Below are 18,989 nucleotides of genomic sequence, written 5' to 3'. Positions count from 1 at the left end.
TACTGCGTTCCCCTGAGACAGCACAGGCAGCTTGTTCTGCTATTTGAAAAGAATCAATGGCAATTTTTTGAAGAAAGTGGCGTTGGGGGGGGGAGAGAAAGATGTTGGAAGACAGAGCCTTGTCACTAGAGGCTACAGAGGAGGTAGAAAGATTAGTGAGCCTAGCCCAGGGGTCAGGTACCCTTCCTCGGGTCGCTTTTAACACCCCAGGGAAACCAGAAGAAGAACCATCTCACAGAAAGTTGGCCAAACTGACTATCAAGTATAACCGAAAAGATCTCCAGAGGTGGTTAGATCTGGAGGAGTGGATTGATGTCCAGTTGCAGAAGCTGTATCAATACCAGGTGGGTAAACTGCTAGACTGAATGCAGGTTTTACACCTAGGCACAAAGAATCGTGCCTATGCCACAACTGGAGCACAACATCTGGATTCCTTTAATGGAAAGGAAGGGAAGGGAACAATGCCTGCTCTGGTGATCAGGGAATGTGGTTAATTGTTCCACTGATTGACTTGCTTGAATTATCTCATTCCCATTCTGCATTCTAGATGGGGCAGGCTGGGGGAGGGAGTAACCCTTCTGCCCTGAGGCAAAGGCATCCAATATCTAAAGCATTCCTGGCAGACACCTGTCCACCTGAAATTTCCAAGCAGGAGCCATCGCAACCTTCTTAAGTAGCTTGGGCAACTGGGGAGCTGGTCTAGCTCTCAGAAAAGTGTTTCCCACTAATCTCTCATTTAAATCTACCTCCTGTCACTTAAGGCCATTGCTTGGTTTCCTGTCTTCCATTAAAAGGATGGATGGTTGCTCCCTTTTTTTTTATCTTAGGTCACTTCAGTATTTGGAGAATTCCCTAAATCTGGATTTCTAGATTTAAAGATATCTGGATATCTTTAAATAGGTGCAATAGGTTTATTACACCCATTTAAAATACGTATTTAAGTATTTAGATTTATAGTGTGGGCTACCTGACATTGTCCCCTTCATGGATCACTGCCTTGTTGTGGCGAAGGGGCTTGTGTAACTCAGTGAAGCCATAAACTATGCCATGCAGGGCCACCCAAGACGGACAGGTCATGGCAGAGAGTTCTGACAAAATGTGGTCCACTGGAGAAGGAAATGGCAACCCACTCCAGTATTCTTGCCAAGAAAACCCCATGGAACGTAACACAAGGCTAAAAGAGATGACACCGGAAGATGAGCCCCTCAGGTCAGAAGGTGTCCAATATACTACTGGGGAAGAGCAGAGGGTATTTCCAAGTAGCGCCAGAAGGAGTGAAGCTGCTGGGCCAAAGCCGAAAGGACACTCAGCTGTGGATGTGTCTGGTGGTGAAAAGAAAATCCGATGCTGTAAAGAACAATATTGTTTAGGAACCTGGAATGTCAGATCAATGAATCAAGGTAAGTTGGAGGTGGTCAAACATGAGATGGCAAGATTGAACATCGACATCTTGGAAATCAGCGAACTAAAATGGACAGGCATGGGCAAATTTAATTCAGGTGACCATCATATCTACTACTCCGGGCAAGAATCCCTGAGAAGAAATGGAGTAGCACTCATAGTCAACAAAAGGGTGGGAAAAGCAGTACTGGGGTACAATCTTAAAAATGATAGAATGATCTCAGTACGAATCCAAGGCAAACCATTCAACATCACAGTAATTCAAGTCTATGCCCCAACCACTGATGCCGAAGAAGCTGAGGTTGATCGGTTCTATGAAGACCTACAACACCTTCTAGAACTAACACCAAAAAAAGATGTCCTCTTCATCATAGGGGATTGGAATGTTAAAGTAGGAAGTCAAGAAATCACCGGGATAACAGGCAAGCATGGCCTTGGTGTACAAAATGAAGCAGGACAAAGGCTAATAGAGTTTTGCCAAGAGAACACGCTGATCATAGCAAACACTCTTTTCCAACAGCACAAGAGACGACTCTACACATGGACATCACCAGATGGTCAATATCGAAATCAGATTGATTATGTCCTTTGCAGCCAAAGATGGAGAAGCTCTATACAGCCAGTAAAAACAAGACCTGGAGCTGACTGTGGCTCAGATCATGAGCTTCTTGTTGCAAAATTTCGGCTTAAATTGAAGAACGTAGGGAAAACCACTAAACCATTCAGGTATGACCTAAATCATATCCCTTATGAATACACAGTGGAGGTGAGGAATAGATTTCAGGGATTAGACCTGATAGACAGAGTGCCTGAGGAACTATGGACGGAGGTCCGTCACACTGTTCAGGAGGCAGCAACGAAATCCATCCCAAAGAAAAAGAAATGCAAGAAAGCCAAGTGGCTGTCTGATGAGGCTTTACAAGTAGCTGAGGAAAGAATGGAAGCGAAAAGCAAGGGAGAAAGGGGAAGATATATCCAACTGAATGCAGAGTTCCAGAAAATAGCAAGGAGAGACAAGAAGGCCTTCTTAAATGAACAATGCAAAGAAATCGAGGAAAACAATAGAATGGGAAAGACTAGAGATCTCTTCAAGAAAATTGGAGATCTCAAGGGAACGTTTTGTGCAAAGACTGGCATGATAAAGGACAAAGAAGGCAGGGACCTAACAGAAGCAGATGACATTAAGAAGAGGTGGAAAGAATACACAGAAGAACTATACAGGAAAGATCTGAATGTCCCTGATAACCATGATAGTGCGGTCACTGAACTTGCGCCGGACATCCTAGAAAGTGAAGTCAAGTGGGCCTTAGGAAGCATTACTAACAACAAAGCTAGTGGAGATGACAGTATTCCAGCTGAGCTATTTAAAATCCTAAAAGATGATGCTGTTAAAGTGCTGCATTCAATATGCCAACAAATTTGGAACACTCAACAATGGCCGCAAGACTGGAAAAGGTCAGTTTACATTCCAATTCTAAAGAAGGGCAACGCCAAAGAGTGTTCAAACTACCGCACAATTGCGCTCATTTCACATGCCAGCAAGGTGATGCTCAAACTCCTACAAGCTAGGCTTCAGCAGTATGCGAACCGAGAACTACCGGAAGTACAAGCTGGGTTTCGAAGAGGCAGAGGAACTAGAGATCACATCGCCAACATTCGCTGGATCATGGAGAAAGCAAGAGAATTCCAGAAAAACGTCTATTTCTGCTTCATTGACTACGCTAAAGCCTTTGATTGTGTGGATCACAACAAACTGTGGCAAATTCTTAAAGTGATGGGAGTACCAGACCACCTTACCTGTCTCCTGAGAAACCTGTACGAGGGTCAAGAAGCAACAGTAAGAACCAGACATGGAACAACCGAGTGGTTCAAAATGGGGAAAGGAGTACGACAAGGCTGCATATTGTCGCCCTGCTTATTTAACTTATATGCAGAGTACATCATGAGAAACGCCGGGATGGATGAATCACAGCTCGGAATTAAGATTGCCGGGAGAATTATCAACAACCTCAGATATGCAGACAATATCACCCTAATGGCAGAAAGTGAAGAGGATCTCAAGAGCCTCTTGTTGAGGGTGAAAGTGGAGAGTGCAAAAGCTGGTTTGAAACTCAACATTAACAAAACGAAGATCATGGCATCTGGCCCCATCACTTCCTGGCATATAGAAGGGGAAGAAATGGAAGCAGTGACAGATTTTACTTTCTTGGGCTCCAAGATCACCGCAGACGGTGACTGTAGCCATGCAATTAAAAGACGCTTGCTCCGTGGGAGGAAAGCTATGGCCAACCTAGACAGTATAGTAAGAAGCAGAGACATCACCTTGCCGACAAAGGTCCGTCTAATCAAAGCTATGGTTTTCCCAGTAGTAATGTATGGCTGTGAGAGCTGGACTATAAGGAAGGCTGAGCGCCGAAGAATTGATGCTTTTGAACTGTGGTGCTGGAGAAGACTCTTACGAGTCCCCTGGACTGCAAGGAGGTCAAATCAGTCAATCCTAAAGGAAATCAACCCTGAGTGCTCATTGGAAGGACAGATACTGAAGCTGAAGCTCAAATATTTTGGCCACCTAATGCGAAGAGAAAACTCTCTGGAAAAGACCCTGATGCTGGGAAAGACTGAAGGCAAAAGGAGAAGGGGACAGCAGAGGATGAGATGGCTAGATAGCATCACCGATGCAATGAATCTGAACTTGAGCACACTCCGGGAGAGAGCGCAAGACAGGAAGGCCTGGCGTGCTATGGTCCATGGGGTCATGAAGAGTCGAACACGACTGAACGACTGAACAACAACAACAACCTGACATTGTGGAATTGGCTAACCAAGCTGAATAAAGCCAGCCAGCTATGGATTGTGGCTTGACCATGACACCCATGTTTTTACGGGTCCAGTGTCAGGAGCGCCCTAGCTGCCTCTTGCAGTCCCTTCCAATAGCCAACTCAGGACACAGACAACGAGGATTCTTTCCAAGGCTTTATTCCTTTATTATTTATGACTCTTACAGATACTAATCACTAGCGACTAAGCAAGGAACAGCCCTGGGGTAGATAGCAGAGTAGCCTCAGCTCCAAGTAAGGCAGTTGGTCTCCATTTGAAGGAGAACCACGGGAAGACCCTGAACTTATGGGCTAGGGAGAGATCCTCCCTCTTTCCCTTGGGTCTTCAGGATCAGGACGTGACCGTTGTTTGAGTGCCAAATGAGCGGAGCGCCTCCTTTCGGCGCCCTCCATCTGTCTCCGCTCCCTGCGTCTGCACCGCGCATCCAGCAAGCCCCCCTCCAGCGTTCTCTCGCTGCCAGGGTCACTATCTATCCCAGGAATGCTGGCAGGAGGAATCTCTGCCAGCTGCTGTGCTTGTGAGAGATGAGCGAGCTCCTCTCCCACGGATTGCTGGTCTTCCTCAGAATCAGAACTGCTCTGGGGCTCTATGGGCTCAGTTTCCACCCTGACATCCAGCTAGGTAGCAAAAACAGGAAGCTCACCAAACCCCTGAGCTGATGGGTCATTCATCCAGCCTGCTCTGTGGCATGGTTTTGATCTAAACCATTTAGAGTTTTTAAGGATAAACACAGAAGCCAACCAGGAGCCAGTGAAGACACTGAAGTGCTCCTGGAGGTGGGTCCACATTAGGAAAGGTTCGATGTTTAACTTGGGGATGCAAAACCTGTAGGATTTTTTTTTAAGTTTCCTTTGGCAACAGATATTAGCATATTCTTGCTTAGTTTGTAGGAGGTTGCATGCACACGTGAAACAAGTGCAATGCTTAGCCAGCTCCAGTCCTAAAGTATCACTGGGCCTGAATCTACATGTAGCAGTTTTGCCGTTATCATATTGCATTGATAACTAATGGTGCACATGGCACCAACGGGCACCAATAGTTATCACTGCAGTATGACGACGGTAAAACTGCTATGCGTAGATTCAGCCTGGGCCTTCTGCTCTCATTTAATAACTTGAGGGGATGGGACATCTGGATATCCTGCTACTTTTGAGGATTCCCATTCCAGCAGACAAATGACTAGGCAATCTTCTGCCTGCAAAGAAAATCCCTGGAAGAGCTTTCCATTCAGAGTCAGAATCAAGGGTCAGCATGGTCAGGGCCCACGGCCATGAGCCCCCTCAACTTGCTCCTCCTCTTCACCATTGTAACCTGCCTGTTCATCCCCCTCTCACTTTGGCCCAAAAGGAGCGAGCAAACAAGCAAGCAAACCGCAGTGTTGTGACGTAGTAGTGGTAGCAGCCACTGTCTGCTTGCTCACTAGCTCTCCGCCCTATAAGCAAGAAGAAATGACGAGGAAGAGTAGCAGGAACAGCTGCTGACAGTGGTGGCGAGAGAGTAGGTTGAGTGAGAGGCCCCCATTGAGAATGTCTTGCTCAAGGGCCCCCCAAGACCTTTAGCTAGTACCCCCTTAGCCCCAGACATAGTCCTCTCCCCTACATTGCAGGATCAGAGGCAGCCCTACCCCCATTTTCCACAGTGCAGAGCACAGAAACTGTTTAATGTGGTGAAGTGGCCAAGGAAGCCTTTGACGACCAGTGGGATCTCCCTCTTGCCTGCATCTGTAATTAAACCAACAAGACCTATATAAAGTTACAATAAACAGCAGCTCCATGTGGATAATACAAAGCAAGCTCTAATGAAAAACTGGCAGAACTGCTGTGGAGGTGTGTATAATGGTATCCTTCAAGTGTCCTTCCTTGTGAAGAGACATCCTGTTATTTGCATAGCTCCTGCCTCCTTTTCCCTGCTCCTAGAGGAAATGGCAAAGCATGAGTAAACTGGATCTGGACAGGCAGTGAAGGAAGAGAACTCTTTAAAGCTTAAGCGGATTGTGGGATGTCCCTCAAAGATTAATTACGGTCATTTGGAGGAGTGCATTCAAGCCTGTTGCTGGCGGGAACTGTGTAAAGGTCCTGCCCTTTCATCTAAATTCCAAAGGTTGTGTTCCTTCCGCAACTGTGCTGATGCTCTACTTTGCTGCAATGTTACCTGCACTTCCCAAAGGCGGGTAAAGATCAGCAAATTATTCAATAGACTTTCAGGCCTATGAATGAACATTCTGAAGGAATGCTTAAGATAAGAAGTAGAACTTTTTGCTCACCAATCTCATCCAATCTAACATGGATTTGAAACATGACATATTTTTTATTGTGTGTATGTGTCGCTGTCAGGGCTGCTGCAAAGGGGAAAAAAGGCAACTGAGGTATTTGCAGAGTCTAATTCTGTTTATGCATATATAAAGATTGCCAGCTGAGTAGCAATGAATGAGAGAGAGAGAGAGAGAGAGAGAGAGAGAGAAAGGAGGAGATACAAAATTCAGAAGGCATGTGCATGCATTAATTCATATGGGTGTGTGCACACATACACCTGTATGAAACAGAATTGCCCTACCTGGGTAGCTCTCCTTTATTCAATGTCACATTTAATATTTACTCTCTTCAATGTCACAAGTGCAGGTCAATGATGATGATGATGATGCTTTATAATTGGGGGAAATAGAACATTTGAGGGAAGGGTTAAGCTTACCTCCCCCTGTACTGATCTGGATCGGTAGTCCCTGCAACTGCTATTTGTGAAAAAAGAGATGTGGCGTGTCAGAAGCTATGATTCAAAAACGTCTGTAAAGGTGTGTCTTGTTTGCCCTTTGTTAGGCCTCTGGGATGTTTGGAGTGGGGCAGAGGACTGTTGATTGGCAGGAGGGAGGGAGGGTCTCACCAAACTAAGTGCATGCAGGGAGAGGATGGAAGCCAACCAGGTAGCTAAAGAGAGAGATCCTGCCTGGGGACATCACATGTGTGGATCTGCCTGAGAAAACAAAGTGATGCGAAGCTGGGGACCAGAGGGCCTGCCTCAGCCAGGCACGTAATCACAGAGAGACCTGGCGGAGCTGGAGAAGTCTGGGCACGGGGCTGGTGGTCCTTGAATAGAGCTGGGGCCGCAAACCATGCCTGCTTAGTCCTCTAAAAGCAACAGCGAAGGGGCCCGAGGCAGCCCTGCAGTAATCTGAGTATTGATGATTCTGCTCTAGTTGCAGGAGGAGACAGAAGCAACAGCAGCCCCAGAGCCAGAAATTGACATTGAGGATCTTCTTGAGGTCTCTAATGAGGAGCAGAAATCAAAACTACAGGTAGGACAGAGGCACATTTGACTGTCTATTGAGATTCATTTGTGGGAGCCAAGTGCCTTTCCAGACAATGCAAGTCTGCATAACCACACCACACCCTGTGAGCCATATGAACGTGCATGCAACACCTTGTCTGAATGATACAAAAACATACGAATTTAAAAAGAGCCCTGCTGGATTAGACCAAGGGTCCATCCAGTCCAGCATTCTGTTCACACAGTGGCCAACCAGATGCCCCATGGGGAAGCCCACCAACAGGACATGAGTGCAACAGCACCCTCCTGCTTGTGTTCCCCAGCAAGAGGTATACAGAGTTTTACTGCTCCTGATACTGAAGGTAATATATAGCCATCATGACTAGTAGCCACTGACAGCCTTATCCTCCACAAATCTACTCCCCTTTTAAAGCCATCCAAATTGGTGGCCATCACATCTGCTCCATTGTAGGTGCTGTGCTCGAAAATACGGTTAAAATAACTGGCACTGCACTGAGAGTTGGGCATGGGGTGACATGGGGTGCAAGAGAGTTCTGGGTGTGGGTTTTGGCATGCTTTTGATGTTTGACACAGATTTAAAGCAGACAGACCATTTCAGGTCAGAGTGTGCTTTGAGGGACTGTTCATAAAGTATATCAGAGTTTTAAACACATGAAGATGGGTGACCTCTTTTCTGCTGAAGGACTCATCCCCTCAGGGGGAATCTGCCTGGAGAGGATGGCTGAAGCCAGTCATAAGCAGGGCCAACCCTCTCTTTTTCTCTCTCCGAGCTTTTCTACACAAGGCTTTTATTGTATGCTCGTGATTGGTCACTCACAGACATTTGCAGATCCTTTACATGGTGTCTTCATCCTCCAGGGTGTCTCCCAGGCTTTTTGACCTTTATCCCGCTTTTTTAAAGATTGGAGATAACCCAATAAGGAATGTTAATCTGATGTATTGGCTGTGTGCAACTGCACAGTTCTGCTATAATTACAGCACCATCTAGTGGCTGTAAAATGAAACATATAGAACTTGCTGAGAAAGGATTTCCCTGATTCAAAGCACGTGTCCGCCCATGTAAAGAAGCCGATCTTAATCCCTCAAAGAACCCAGAAGCAGAAGCCCCGGTAAGGATGCAGGATTTTAGCCTCATGTGGTGAACTGCTCTCTCTCTCTTTCTCTTTCTCTCTGCCACCCTTTTCTGTCTTGCCATACTCCCCCACTACCACCAAGCAGGCTCTGAGAAGAAGGACAGATCATTCTTGTCAGAGATCTGACAAGATTGCAGAGGGATTTTGAAATTAGGCTGATTAATTTCAAATCAGCCTAACTGATTGGAGCCTAATTGAGCCTTTTAGCCTAATTGAGCCTAAATGCGGCCTGAGAGCTACTGGTTCCCCATCCCAGATCTAGCTCAGAGCTGCTGTCTATTCCAGTTGCTGACACAAGACGTTTGCTGTCTGAAGCCTCCTACCCACCGGGTGACCTCTTTTCCCTTAGAAGAATTAGTAGGGCCAACACGTTTAAAGGTCTTCCTGCACCATTCAAAGACTACTTACTGATGTCATCTGTCATAGTGTTGCTGCCTGACTCACGTCACTTCACCCTTCCATTTGCCAGGACCAGTCCCCTGACAGGCACCAGAGGTGGGGTCTTTCCAGCTCTGCCCTTCCTTACATCCCCCACCCCACCCCACCCCACCCCATCACAACACACACCACTCACCAAAAAAGTATTTCACATATCATGGCAGTCTCAACACACGTTTTAAATATATCTGTAATCTGTAGCTTGATTTATCTATGTGTGGAAAGTACTATTTTCAAGCTTTATTTGGAAAGGAGTCACAAGAGACTAAAACTAAGATATAGGGACAGCAAAAAGGGGAGACAGAGCAGGCCAAGATTAAAGTCATATGAGACTGAGGTCATGTGAAAAGAGGGGGACTTGAGAAGAAGCAAGAAAAAGTAGCTATTGGCACCCAAGTAATGACATACTAAATTTCTGTTTCTGAGGAGAGAGAAAAAAATACCCCACTCCCATGTCACAGATGTTCACAGCCTGCTATTCCCTTCTTCCCCCTTGATGCATGACATACTTTGACAATGACCCCTGATATCATCTGTTAGCTTTGCGGCTCTTTCCTTCTTGCAATTCTTGTGCTGGAAAAGTATGTATCTCAATTCCTCTCCTGTCATGTAGGCTACATAGTGTAGGCAAAGAGGCCGCTGTAGCATATTACTTGAAAGTGTGTTGCCAGTGTTATGTAGTGGTGAGAGTGTTGGACTGGGACCTGGGAGATTCGGGTTCTAGTCCCCATTCAGCTATGAAGCTCACTGAGTGACTTAGGGCCAGTCACTGACACTCAGCCTAACCTACCTCGCAGGGTGGTTGTGAGGATAAAATGGAAAGGAGGAGGATCATGTATACCACCTTGGGTTCCTTGGAGGAAAAAAGGCAGGATAAAAAAGTAATAATAAATAAATAAATACATAAATACATAAATGAAATAAACATGACAATAGTGGCATTGCTAATTTGAAATACAGAAGGAAATATAAAATAATTTACACTTGAATAAACAAAAGCTCTTTTGTTTAATATTACCACTCATTCTCCCATTACACTAACACATCAGAACCAAAGTAGTCTTAAAAAATAAATAAATGAGGGCAGTTTGCCTGTTACAATTTTCCTGTTCTGATTGAAGTTGGCTTCTGCTGCATTCCTGTACACACTTACCTGGAATTAAGTCCCCTTGCATTTGTGAAAGTCACTTCTACGTAGACATGGATAGGATTGCACTGTAAACCACCTATTAACCAGGATTAGGTAACCTCATACCTTCCAGATGTTTTGAACTACAACGTCAAGAAGGCCCTGCCAGCATGGCCAAGGGTCAGGAATTATGGGACTTGTGGTCCAAAACATCTGGAGGGCACAAAGTTACCTACCTCTCCCACACTGATTAACAGTGTGACCCAATACATGCCAAGTCAGAATTACATCTTGCTGAGTTCAATGGTGCTTACTCCCAGGTAAGTGTGCGTATAGGATTGCACCCTAAGGCTGCACACCTAGGCACACTTGTCTGGGCGTGAGCTCCACCGAACACAGTGGGACTCACTTTTGAGGAAACCCTCATAGCGCCGTAATTAAAGCCTGTAGCCCTTATTACTGTGGCTCTAAACATTCCATTCATGCCAGCTGTGAGCTTGGCGGATGCCATTTCTGGGGAAACAGTGCAGCAAGAGCTGCTTCAAGCTTTAATACATTTATTTCATGGGAAGCACATACAGCTGTTTGCTATACCTAGAAAATTGTTTGTGTTTTATTTATTTATTTATTTATTATTAAATTTATTAATCGCCCATCTGGCTGGTCACCCAGCCACTCTGGGCAATGTACAACATACAATAAAACAGTTTAAAACAATAAAATTCTACCATAAAAACATTTTCTAAAATACCCTAACCCACCCCAAATGCCTGCCTGAACAACCACATTTTTAATGCACGACCGAAGCTCATTAAAAGAGGGGGCATGACGGAGTTCCCTAGGGAGGGAGTTCCACAGAGTGGGGGCCACCACAGAAAAGGCCCTCTCCCTCGTCCCCACCAGTCTAGCTGTCCTGGCTGATGGGACAGAGAGAAGGCCATCCAAGGCTGATCTTGTTAAGCGGCCTGTCTGGTGCTGCTGGAGGCGCTCCTTAAGATAGGCTGGGCCGGAACCATATAGGGTTTTAAAGGTCAAAACCAACACCTTGAATTTGGCCCGGAAAACAACTGGTAACCAGTGCAACTCCTTCAGCACTGGAGTGATGTGATCTCACCAGCGGCTGCCTTTAATCAGGCGAGCCGCCGTGTTCTGTACCAGCTGCAGTTTCCGAACTATCTTCAAGGGTAACCCCACATAGAGCGCATTACAGTAGTCTAAACGAGAGGAGACCAGGGCATGTACTACCGATGGGAGCAGATGGTCGGGAAGGAAGGGGCGCAGCCGCCGTATCAGATGGAGTTGATACAGCGCTGTCCAGCTCACAGCTGACACCTGAGCCTCCATGGACAGCTGGGAGTCCAAAATGACCCCCAGGCTGCGGACCTGGTCTTTCAAGGGTAGCCGTACCCCATTCAACACCAGGTCAACATCCCCTAGCCTCCTCTTGTCTCCCACCAAAAGTACCTCAGTCTTGTCAGGGTTCAGCTTCAGCTTATTCCTCCCCATCCAGCCACTCACCGTCTCCAGACATTTGGACAGGGATTCTACGGCCAACCTTGGTGAAGATTTGAATGAGAGGTAGAGCTGCGTGTCATCCGCATATTGATGACACCGCACCCCAAACCTCCTGATGATAGCCCCCAGCGGCTTCACATAGATGTTAAATAGCATCAGGGAGAGGATGGAACGCTGTGGCACCCCACAAGTAAGTGGCCATGGGTCCGAAACCTCCTCTCCCAGTGCTACCCTCTGGTACCTGCCGGAGAGGGAGGACCGGAACCACCGCAATACGGTGTCTCCAATGCCCAACCCCTCCAGGCGGTCCAGGAGGATACCGTGGTCAACGGTATCAAAAGCTGCTGAGAGGTCGAGGAGAACAAGGAAGGAGCATTCACCCCTATCCAGAGCCCTCCTCATATCATCTACCAAGGCGACCAAGGCCGTTTCTGTCCCATGCCCAAGCCTGAAGCCCGACTGAGGGATAGCTGTGCATCTCTGTACTACAGTAGGCAGCATCAACAAACAAGAGGCAAAATGCAGCATTACATGTGTACACATAAAAGCTTTGCTTTCTTTTGCAGGAAATTCTTCATGAGTGTTCCAGACCTACAGAGGTGAGCAGAGTTTGTCAAATTACTTTTTATTGTCACACTATTTTACAATGGTAATATAGCTCCAATATACAGATAGCTGAATGGCTAGTTCTATACAACCGATGCTTTGAAACATGCAGTATTACTTATGTTCAAGTATGATTAATAGAAACATAGCTTCCAAATCCTGGGAAGTCCTAGTTCCCCTCTACTCAGCACTGCTTAGGCCTCATCTTGAGTACTGCATCCAGTTCTGGGCACCACACATGAAGAAGGATGCAGACAAACTGGAGAGGGTTCAGAGGAGGGCAATGAAGATGATCAGGGGACTGGAAACAAAGCCCTATGAAGAGAGACTGAAAGAACTGGGCATGTTTAGCCTTGAGAAGAGAAGACTGAGGGGAGACATGATAGCGCTGTTCAAGTCCTTGAAAGGTTGTCACAGAGAGGAAGGCCAGGATCTCTTCCTCATCATCCCAGAGTACAGGACACAGAATAATGGGCTCAAGCTACAGGGAGCCAGATTCTGGTTGAACATCAGGAAAAACTTCCTGACTGTTAGAGCAATATGACAATGGAACCAATTACCTAGGGAAGTACTGGACTCTTCCACACTGGAGGCATTCAAGATGAAGCTGGACAGCCACTTGTCAGGGATGCTCTGACTTGGATTCCTGCACTGAGCAGGGGGTTGGACTCGATGGCCTTGTAGGCCCCTTCCAACCCTACTATTCTGTGATTCTATGATTCTATGTTTAGTGGGGATGGGGGTGCTCATACTTTGGTTTCACACCATTTTTAAACACAAGCAAGTATGCACTCTTTTATCCAAATGGTCTTTGGCTTAAGCAAAACATTTGGATAATACTGATGATAGATGGACAGACGGACAGACAGACAGACAGGAATGTTATATATTTTCTTCAAAGAGCACAAAGCTACATTTGGGAATGGTAATTAACCTGGATAACCAAAATGGAAGTTCTACTTTTAAAATATATTTATGGTTTTGAATGCAGTAGAGTAGGGGTGTTGAACCTCAGGCCTGTGGGCCAAATCTGGCTTGCCTGCAGACCAAATCCAGCCATCCAGAATTACCCATATGGCCATGTTCCCTTCCCCTTTCCCCCAACTGCCAATCATTTGGTGGTTTCCTAGCCTTTGCACAGTCACCCCCACCCCCAGCAAGCCCAATACACTTTGCTGCCAGAGGCAAAGCACAAAATGACACCACCTCCCATTCCATGTATAAAAGCCAACCGGACTGGCAGTTGAATCTTTCTTCAACACTGGTGATGGGACAGCATCCTCCACCACACCCAAAGGCAGCAGGCTAACTTAGCAGGTACAGGACAGATCATGTAGCCCACAGTTCTCTCCTCCAAAACCTTGCTGCCGTCTCCCAGCATCTATCACCTGAAGCAACCTCCTTACTCTGCCTTATGGTAGGGCCGGCCCTGTTTCCGCCTCCCCCACCCCATTCTAAATGGTTGAAATGCCTTTCCTAAGGCTTAGTTACTGGCAGTAAGAGCTTTAAGCTAAAATAGGCTGGTATTTTTGCTATTTTGGCCCCAGCCCTTCTTTGCCCACCACTAGAATGTGACCCCCTGAGAGTTTCTCCAAAATTGATTTTGGCCCTCATGCTGAAAGTGGTTCGAAACCCCTGCAGTAGAGTAGAGTGACCATGAATGCAATCCTATACATATCTACTTGGAGGTAAGTCCCACTTAGTTCAATGAGGCTTACTCCCAGATAAGCAGATTTAGAATTGCAGCCTAAGGGGCCTATCCAGTCCCCCCACACCATCCTTCCCACTTCCTTCCACACGTGTTGCTCCAAGCACAGACTCCCTATCATCCACTTTCCCTTCTCCATCAGCAACCCTCCTTCATGTGGACAGCTGCACATGGGCTGTGCATGAGCATTGTTGTACACAGGGAATTGACTGCATGGTGCATTTTTCATGATCCTCCCCCTTCCCCCCAGAAACTATACAATCCTAGTACCAGAGGAAATATCTGAAACTGTCATTATATTAGGAAGGAAAAGTAACCAGGTTATCTATTGATTCCTAACTACATTGTGTGCTTGGAGGAGGCAAAATTCCCCCTCTCTACAACTAGATTTTGTTTTCCTGCAGTCATTTATATGGCAGTTAATCTTCCTGGCTCAGCACCATTTGTCTCCATGGCTACTTGACCAAACCTTGTAAAAGATGTGCGAAGGTGATGATATACGACAAATAGGCTGGTGAATGATTTACATGTGAATAATAAAGACACATCAGCCACGTTTGGCTGTGTAGAATGAGACCCACCTATAACTGTGTGCTCTAAACGTTTTACAAGTGTTAACACACAAAGTCCATCACCCAATACAGGTAGGGGCATATTTCCATGGGAGCAGAATTCCACATACGTAAGCTAAGCTGGATGAAGGATAATATCAATATGTGCAAATGGCTGCTGCACATGCAATTCCTTTCCTGATCTAGCTGCCAAGGATGCACTCATGTAGGCCTGTTAGAAAATTAGCAGTTGCACCAAACACTTGTTGAAGGGAGGTCTGGATTTAGCCCCACTTTCCAGCAAACAGCTGTTTGGTGTGCTTGCTGATTGTTTAATCACAGTTCTGCTGTGCTAACAGCACAGGCTAAGGTGCTCAAACCCTTAGAGCATGAGTTTCACCAATAAATGACCCAGGATTTGTGACAGTGTTTAGTTGAAGAACAATAAAAACAAATGTAAAATAAAGTGACATCTGGGATGAATGTGATTAGAACTAATAATCTCCTAAAACCTTTCCCACCAAGTTAATTCTCTGCACCCGCCACCTTCTCCCACACCATCTTCCAACTGTCAACTGATCAAATTTCCACTATCATCCCAACTACTACCAACATTTCAGACATAATTTTCACAAATAGCATATGAGGTGGTAACTCCATTCCTGGGTACAGAAGGCAGAATTATGGAAGAAGGATGCCTCCTGGGAAACAGCCAGCCTAGATTTTAATCTAGAAATTCACACTGATTATTTTTATTTATTTATGTGTGTGTGCGTGTGTGTAAATAAATAAAAAATACACATATCTATAATCTATATCTATATATCTCACAGCGAGGGCAGAAGCTGAATTGTTTAGCTCTAAATATATATTGAAATTACTCTGTTGTTAGTCTATCTTTCATATCTATATATCCCCTTAGAGTGATTTTAGCAGATTGAAATGGGGGTCGGAGAGAATCTCAATGGCATTTTTTAACAAGGATTGCTGTAGTCCCACCTTCCCCAACCTGGTGCCCTCCAGATGTGTTGGACTACAACTCCTAGCATGCCCCAGCCAGCTGTGTTGGCTGTGTTGAAAAAAAAGCTGTACCCAAGGAGCTTTTTTCAACACCGTTACTAACAGTATAGTAGCTCCATTGCATCTGAAAACCCTAATCTCACCCTCTTTGGCTTGGATTGCCTTCTACTCATGCCCAAGCTGCTTCTTAAGTCCATGCAATAGCCGTGTGATAGGAGGCTGTAAGACCCAGCTCCTGTCAAGTGGGGAGGAACAAACAACGCATGGTTGTTTATATGATTCACTGCTTGAATTAAAACCTCTTTTTAAATGTTTTTTGATTCAGGACTTCATTACAGAGCTGCTTGATCGGTTGAGAAGTCTCAGGAAAATTGGCAACCCTCAAAAAAATGACTCATAAGAACACAGCCGATGACACAAAACACATCGTCCTGCAGAAGACAACTCTCGGGAGAAATTCATATGGAATTCTAGCTTTGCCTGATGTGGTACCCAGCGTAGTTCAAATCACCCAACCTCATCTTTACCTTGGATTTCTATCTGCAGGCAATCTTCAGGGTAGATCAGATGCTTGGCTTGTGAAAAGTCCCAGGTTCAGTTCCACCCTGACATGTCCAATTGAAGGAGTTAATGTTGCCCGACCAGCAAGAATCTCTTCCTGAAGCTCTGGAGAGCTGCTACAGGCTGGGTAGACACAAGATGGGCAAGATAGACTCATAGTGTGACTCAGGATGTCAAACTTGATATGACAGCAGAAGCCTCTATCTTTGAGAAAATGGTGGGCACAAGGTAGATCAGGATCTATGGATAGATCTTGGGGTGATTTGCAGTAGTTCAAGAGTTTTGGAGCGACCTGTTGTGTAACAATAAGTAAAACAATAACTAAAAAGTAAGGATAGGATAGTTTAAGGGAAAGCTACAAGTTGATTTTTGTTTGAAGGGACTGATACTGAAAACAAATTCCTGGGTTGAGTATGTGCTCAGCGGAACCCCTGATTTTCATTGTAAGGGTTGGTCCACCCCCTAACCCATGATTATGCACTTGGCTCTGGTTAGAGATAGACCTCAGGGTTCTACTGAAAAATCAAAGTAGATCCCGCAAGCCGGAGGTCTGCCCATTGCTGTTTTAGAACATGGCTCACTGCCGAACAAATACAAAGCAGGGGGGACTTCCTGCAGAGAAGGGATGGATGGGAAGGAGGTTCTGAACCCACCACGTCCACACTACCCCCTCTCAGAAATTCCCTGTCCCAATTTCATCTCTCCCAGGCAAACTGAAGAGACTGGAAGGAAGCCCCATTGTAAACAGAGCAGCCAAGGAGAGGCAGCATTTGGGGGAGGGAGCACAGTTGGAGGAAGGGGGAGCACAGATGGAGGAAGGGTTCAGTGCCGCCTTCCCACTTCCTTCTTTGCTTTCAATCCTGCCCAAACCCTGCTTTATACTTATTAGGCACAGCCACGTACTAATATACAGATGGTGCCATCATTGCATAATTCAGGGTGGCTGTGTGTCCAATTTTACAGAGGATAGTCCTCTGTGTGAAGGTCTCCTCTGACTGAAGGGCTGCTCAGTCCAAGCCTGGTTTAAAAATAAAGAACCCTAAGAAGGGAGAACAGCAGGGGCCTTGCCAGTGGTCACCGGGGGAGCAGACTGAGCAGGCGCCCAGGGCTCCCAGTCGCAGTCTTCCCCACTAGGGTGAAAAGTATTTCTATTTAAAGTACAGCGATTGTTTTTACACATGCACCTGTACCTATAAATTAGCAGATGCAAAATTTATGCCAATCCACATTATCTCTTCTCTTCTCTTTTGGTGATGCGTTAAGTGGCCATCCTAATCTAGTTAGACCCTCAGGGAGCTGCGTGCGTGCGGATGTGCGCACTATTGGCAGACAGGCCCACTACTGTTGCTCTTTTTATTTACCACCCTTCTCTTGACATGGCACTGAGCACCTCTGGAGATCATCATGGCTTCATATTTTCACTGACCAAGAGGAACAAACCCTTTTGTCCTCAGATCGATATGCTTTGCTTTGTTATTCTGGGTCTCTGCTTCTCCTGCGCATGCCTGGTGCAGTGCCTCTGGACTATGCTAATCCAAAACAGACAATTTCTTGGATCCAAAAAGACAATTTCTTAGATCTGAAATATCCCTTTGTAAAAAATGGGCAGATGCTACAACCTTCACCATTTCCCCTGCTATCCCGCTGTTTGCCTTATTATGATTAATAAGGGGATGTAGCTCAGTGTGACAGAGCACAGGCTTTGTATGCAGAAAGTCCCCAGTTTGATCCCCAGCATCTTCAGGTAGGACTAGGAATTAATCCTGCCTGAAACCTTGGAGGGCTGCTGCCACTCAGTGTTGACAATACTGGGCTAGATAGACTGATGGTCTGACGTGGTCTAAGGCAGCCTCCTGTGTTCCTAATATTTCATGCTGACATAGGTAAATGGAGCAACCATTGTGATGACTGAATAAGGAACTCTACACATTCTTACTTTCCATGGACCTGTTACATTAGATGAGCCACGCAGGAATGATTTTTCAAAAGTCTTTGTGTTCCTCTACTGGACACACTGCAAAAGTAGCTTGTATTTATCAAATGTATATATAGTATCTTAGTATTTATCAAATGTATGTATCACCCCACAGGAAGGCTTTTGAGCAGTGTACAATAAAATACAATAAATTACCATATGCAGAATAAAAACATACAATAAAGTGCCTCTGATGCAAATAAATAAATTAAATTAATGCAAAAATAAAAAATAAAAATCCAAGGACAGGTTGCAGAAGACTCCAGCTAACAACCTAATTAAATTTTAAAAAATCCAAGTAAAATAAGTTTTCACCTGCCACCTGAAAGCCAGTAAAGGTGAATCTCCCTGACAAAGAAGTTCTACAGCCAGGGTATTAGCATGAAACAGATCTAGATCAGCCTTCTCCAACTTGGTGTCCTCCATATGTTTTGAACTACAACTCCATCATCCTGACCATGCTGGCTGGGGGTGATGGGAGTTGTACTCCAAAATATTTAGAGGGCACCAGGTTGGGAAAGGCTGATCAATCTTATGGCCACCTGCTGTACTTCAGATGGAATGGTTTCAAGAGAAACTCAGACAATTCTGGGTGTGCAGAACATATGAAAGAAAATATTCCTTCAGACAGGAAGGACTTATACCATGTAGGGATTTAAAGGACAAAAACAGCACTTTGAAATGGGCCTGGAAACAAAATGATCTCTCAGAACTAAACCAGGTTCTGGAGGCCAGTAGAAGTCACCACTGCATTTTGTACCAGTTGAAGTTTCCGAATTGTCTCCAAAGGCAGCCACATGTAGCGTGCATTATAATAGTCCAGTCTAGAAGT

General features: G+C 45.5%; 2 protein-coding genes across 2 annotated transcripts in view; one reads left to right on the top strand and one right to left on the bottom strand.

The window, feature by feature from the left end:
- The first annotated feature begins 101 nt into the window (after nt 1-101).
- Nucleotides 102-16,029, top strand: PPP1R14D (protein phosphatase 1 regulatory inhibitor subunit 14D). The gene is made up of 4 exons (XM_084845596.1): nt 102-344; nt 7,430-7,528; nt 12,303-12,335; nt 15,947-16,029. The coding sequence occupies exons 1-4, from the start codon at nt 102-104 to the stop codon at nt 16,019-16,021; spliced, it is 450 nt and encodes a 149-aa protein (XP_084701722.1). The 3' UTR covers nt 16,022-16,029.
- Nucleotides 16,030-16,373: 344 nt separating this feature from the next.
- ZFYVE19 (zinc finger FYVE-type containing 19) overlaps nt 16,374-18,989 on the bottom strand; it is a 38,528-nt gene continuing 35,912 nt past the window's right edge. The window contains exon 12 of the mRNA XM_084845543.1: nt 16,374-16,474. Coding sequence (XP_084701669.1) covers nt 16,456-16,474 — 19 coding nt within the window. The 3' untranslated portion in view covers nt 16,374-16,455. The remainder of the gene's footprint in view (nt 16,475-18,989) is intronic.

Source organism: Heloderma suspectum, chromosome 1 (assembly GCF_057233095.1).
Source record: "Heloderma suspectum isolate Gila_16-S chromosome 1, 16-S_ref, whole genome shotgun sequence".
NCBI lineage: Eukaryota > Metazoa > Chordata > Lepidosauria > Squamata > Helodermatidae > Heloderma > Heloderma suspectum.
This window is presented reverse-complemented; position numbering and strand designations above follow the sequence as displayed.

What these genes read in the sequence shown, in the direction of transcription:
- PPP1R14D (XM_084845596.1), top strand. Translation starts at nt 102, where the DNA reads ATGTTGGAAGACAGAGCCTTGTCACTAGAGGCTACAGAGGAGGTAGAA. An exon ending in AGAAGCTGTATCAATACCAG is followed by an intron (nt 345 to 7,429) that starts GTGGGTAAACTG and finishes ATTCTGCTCTAG; the next exon opens with TTGCAGGAGGAGACAGAAGC. An exon ending in AGTGTTCCAGACCTACAGAG is followed by an intron (nt 12,336 to 15,946) that starts GTGAGCAGAGTT and finishes TTTTTGATTCAG; the next exon opens with GACTTCATTACAGAGCTGCT.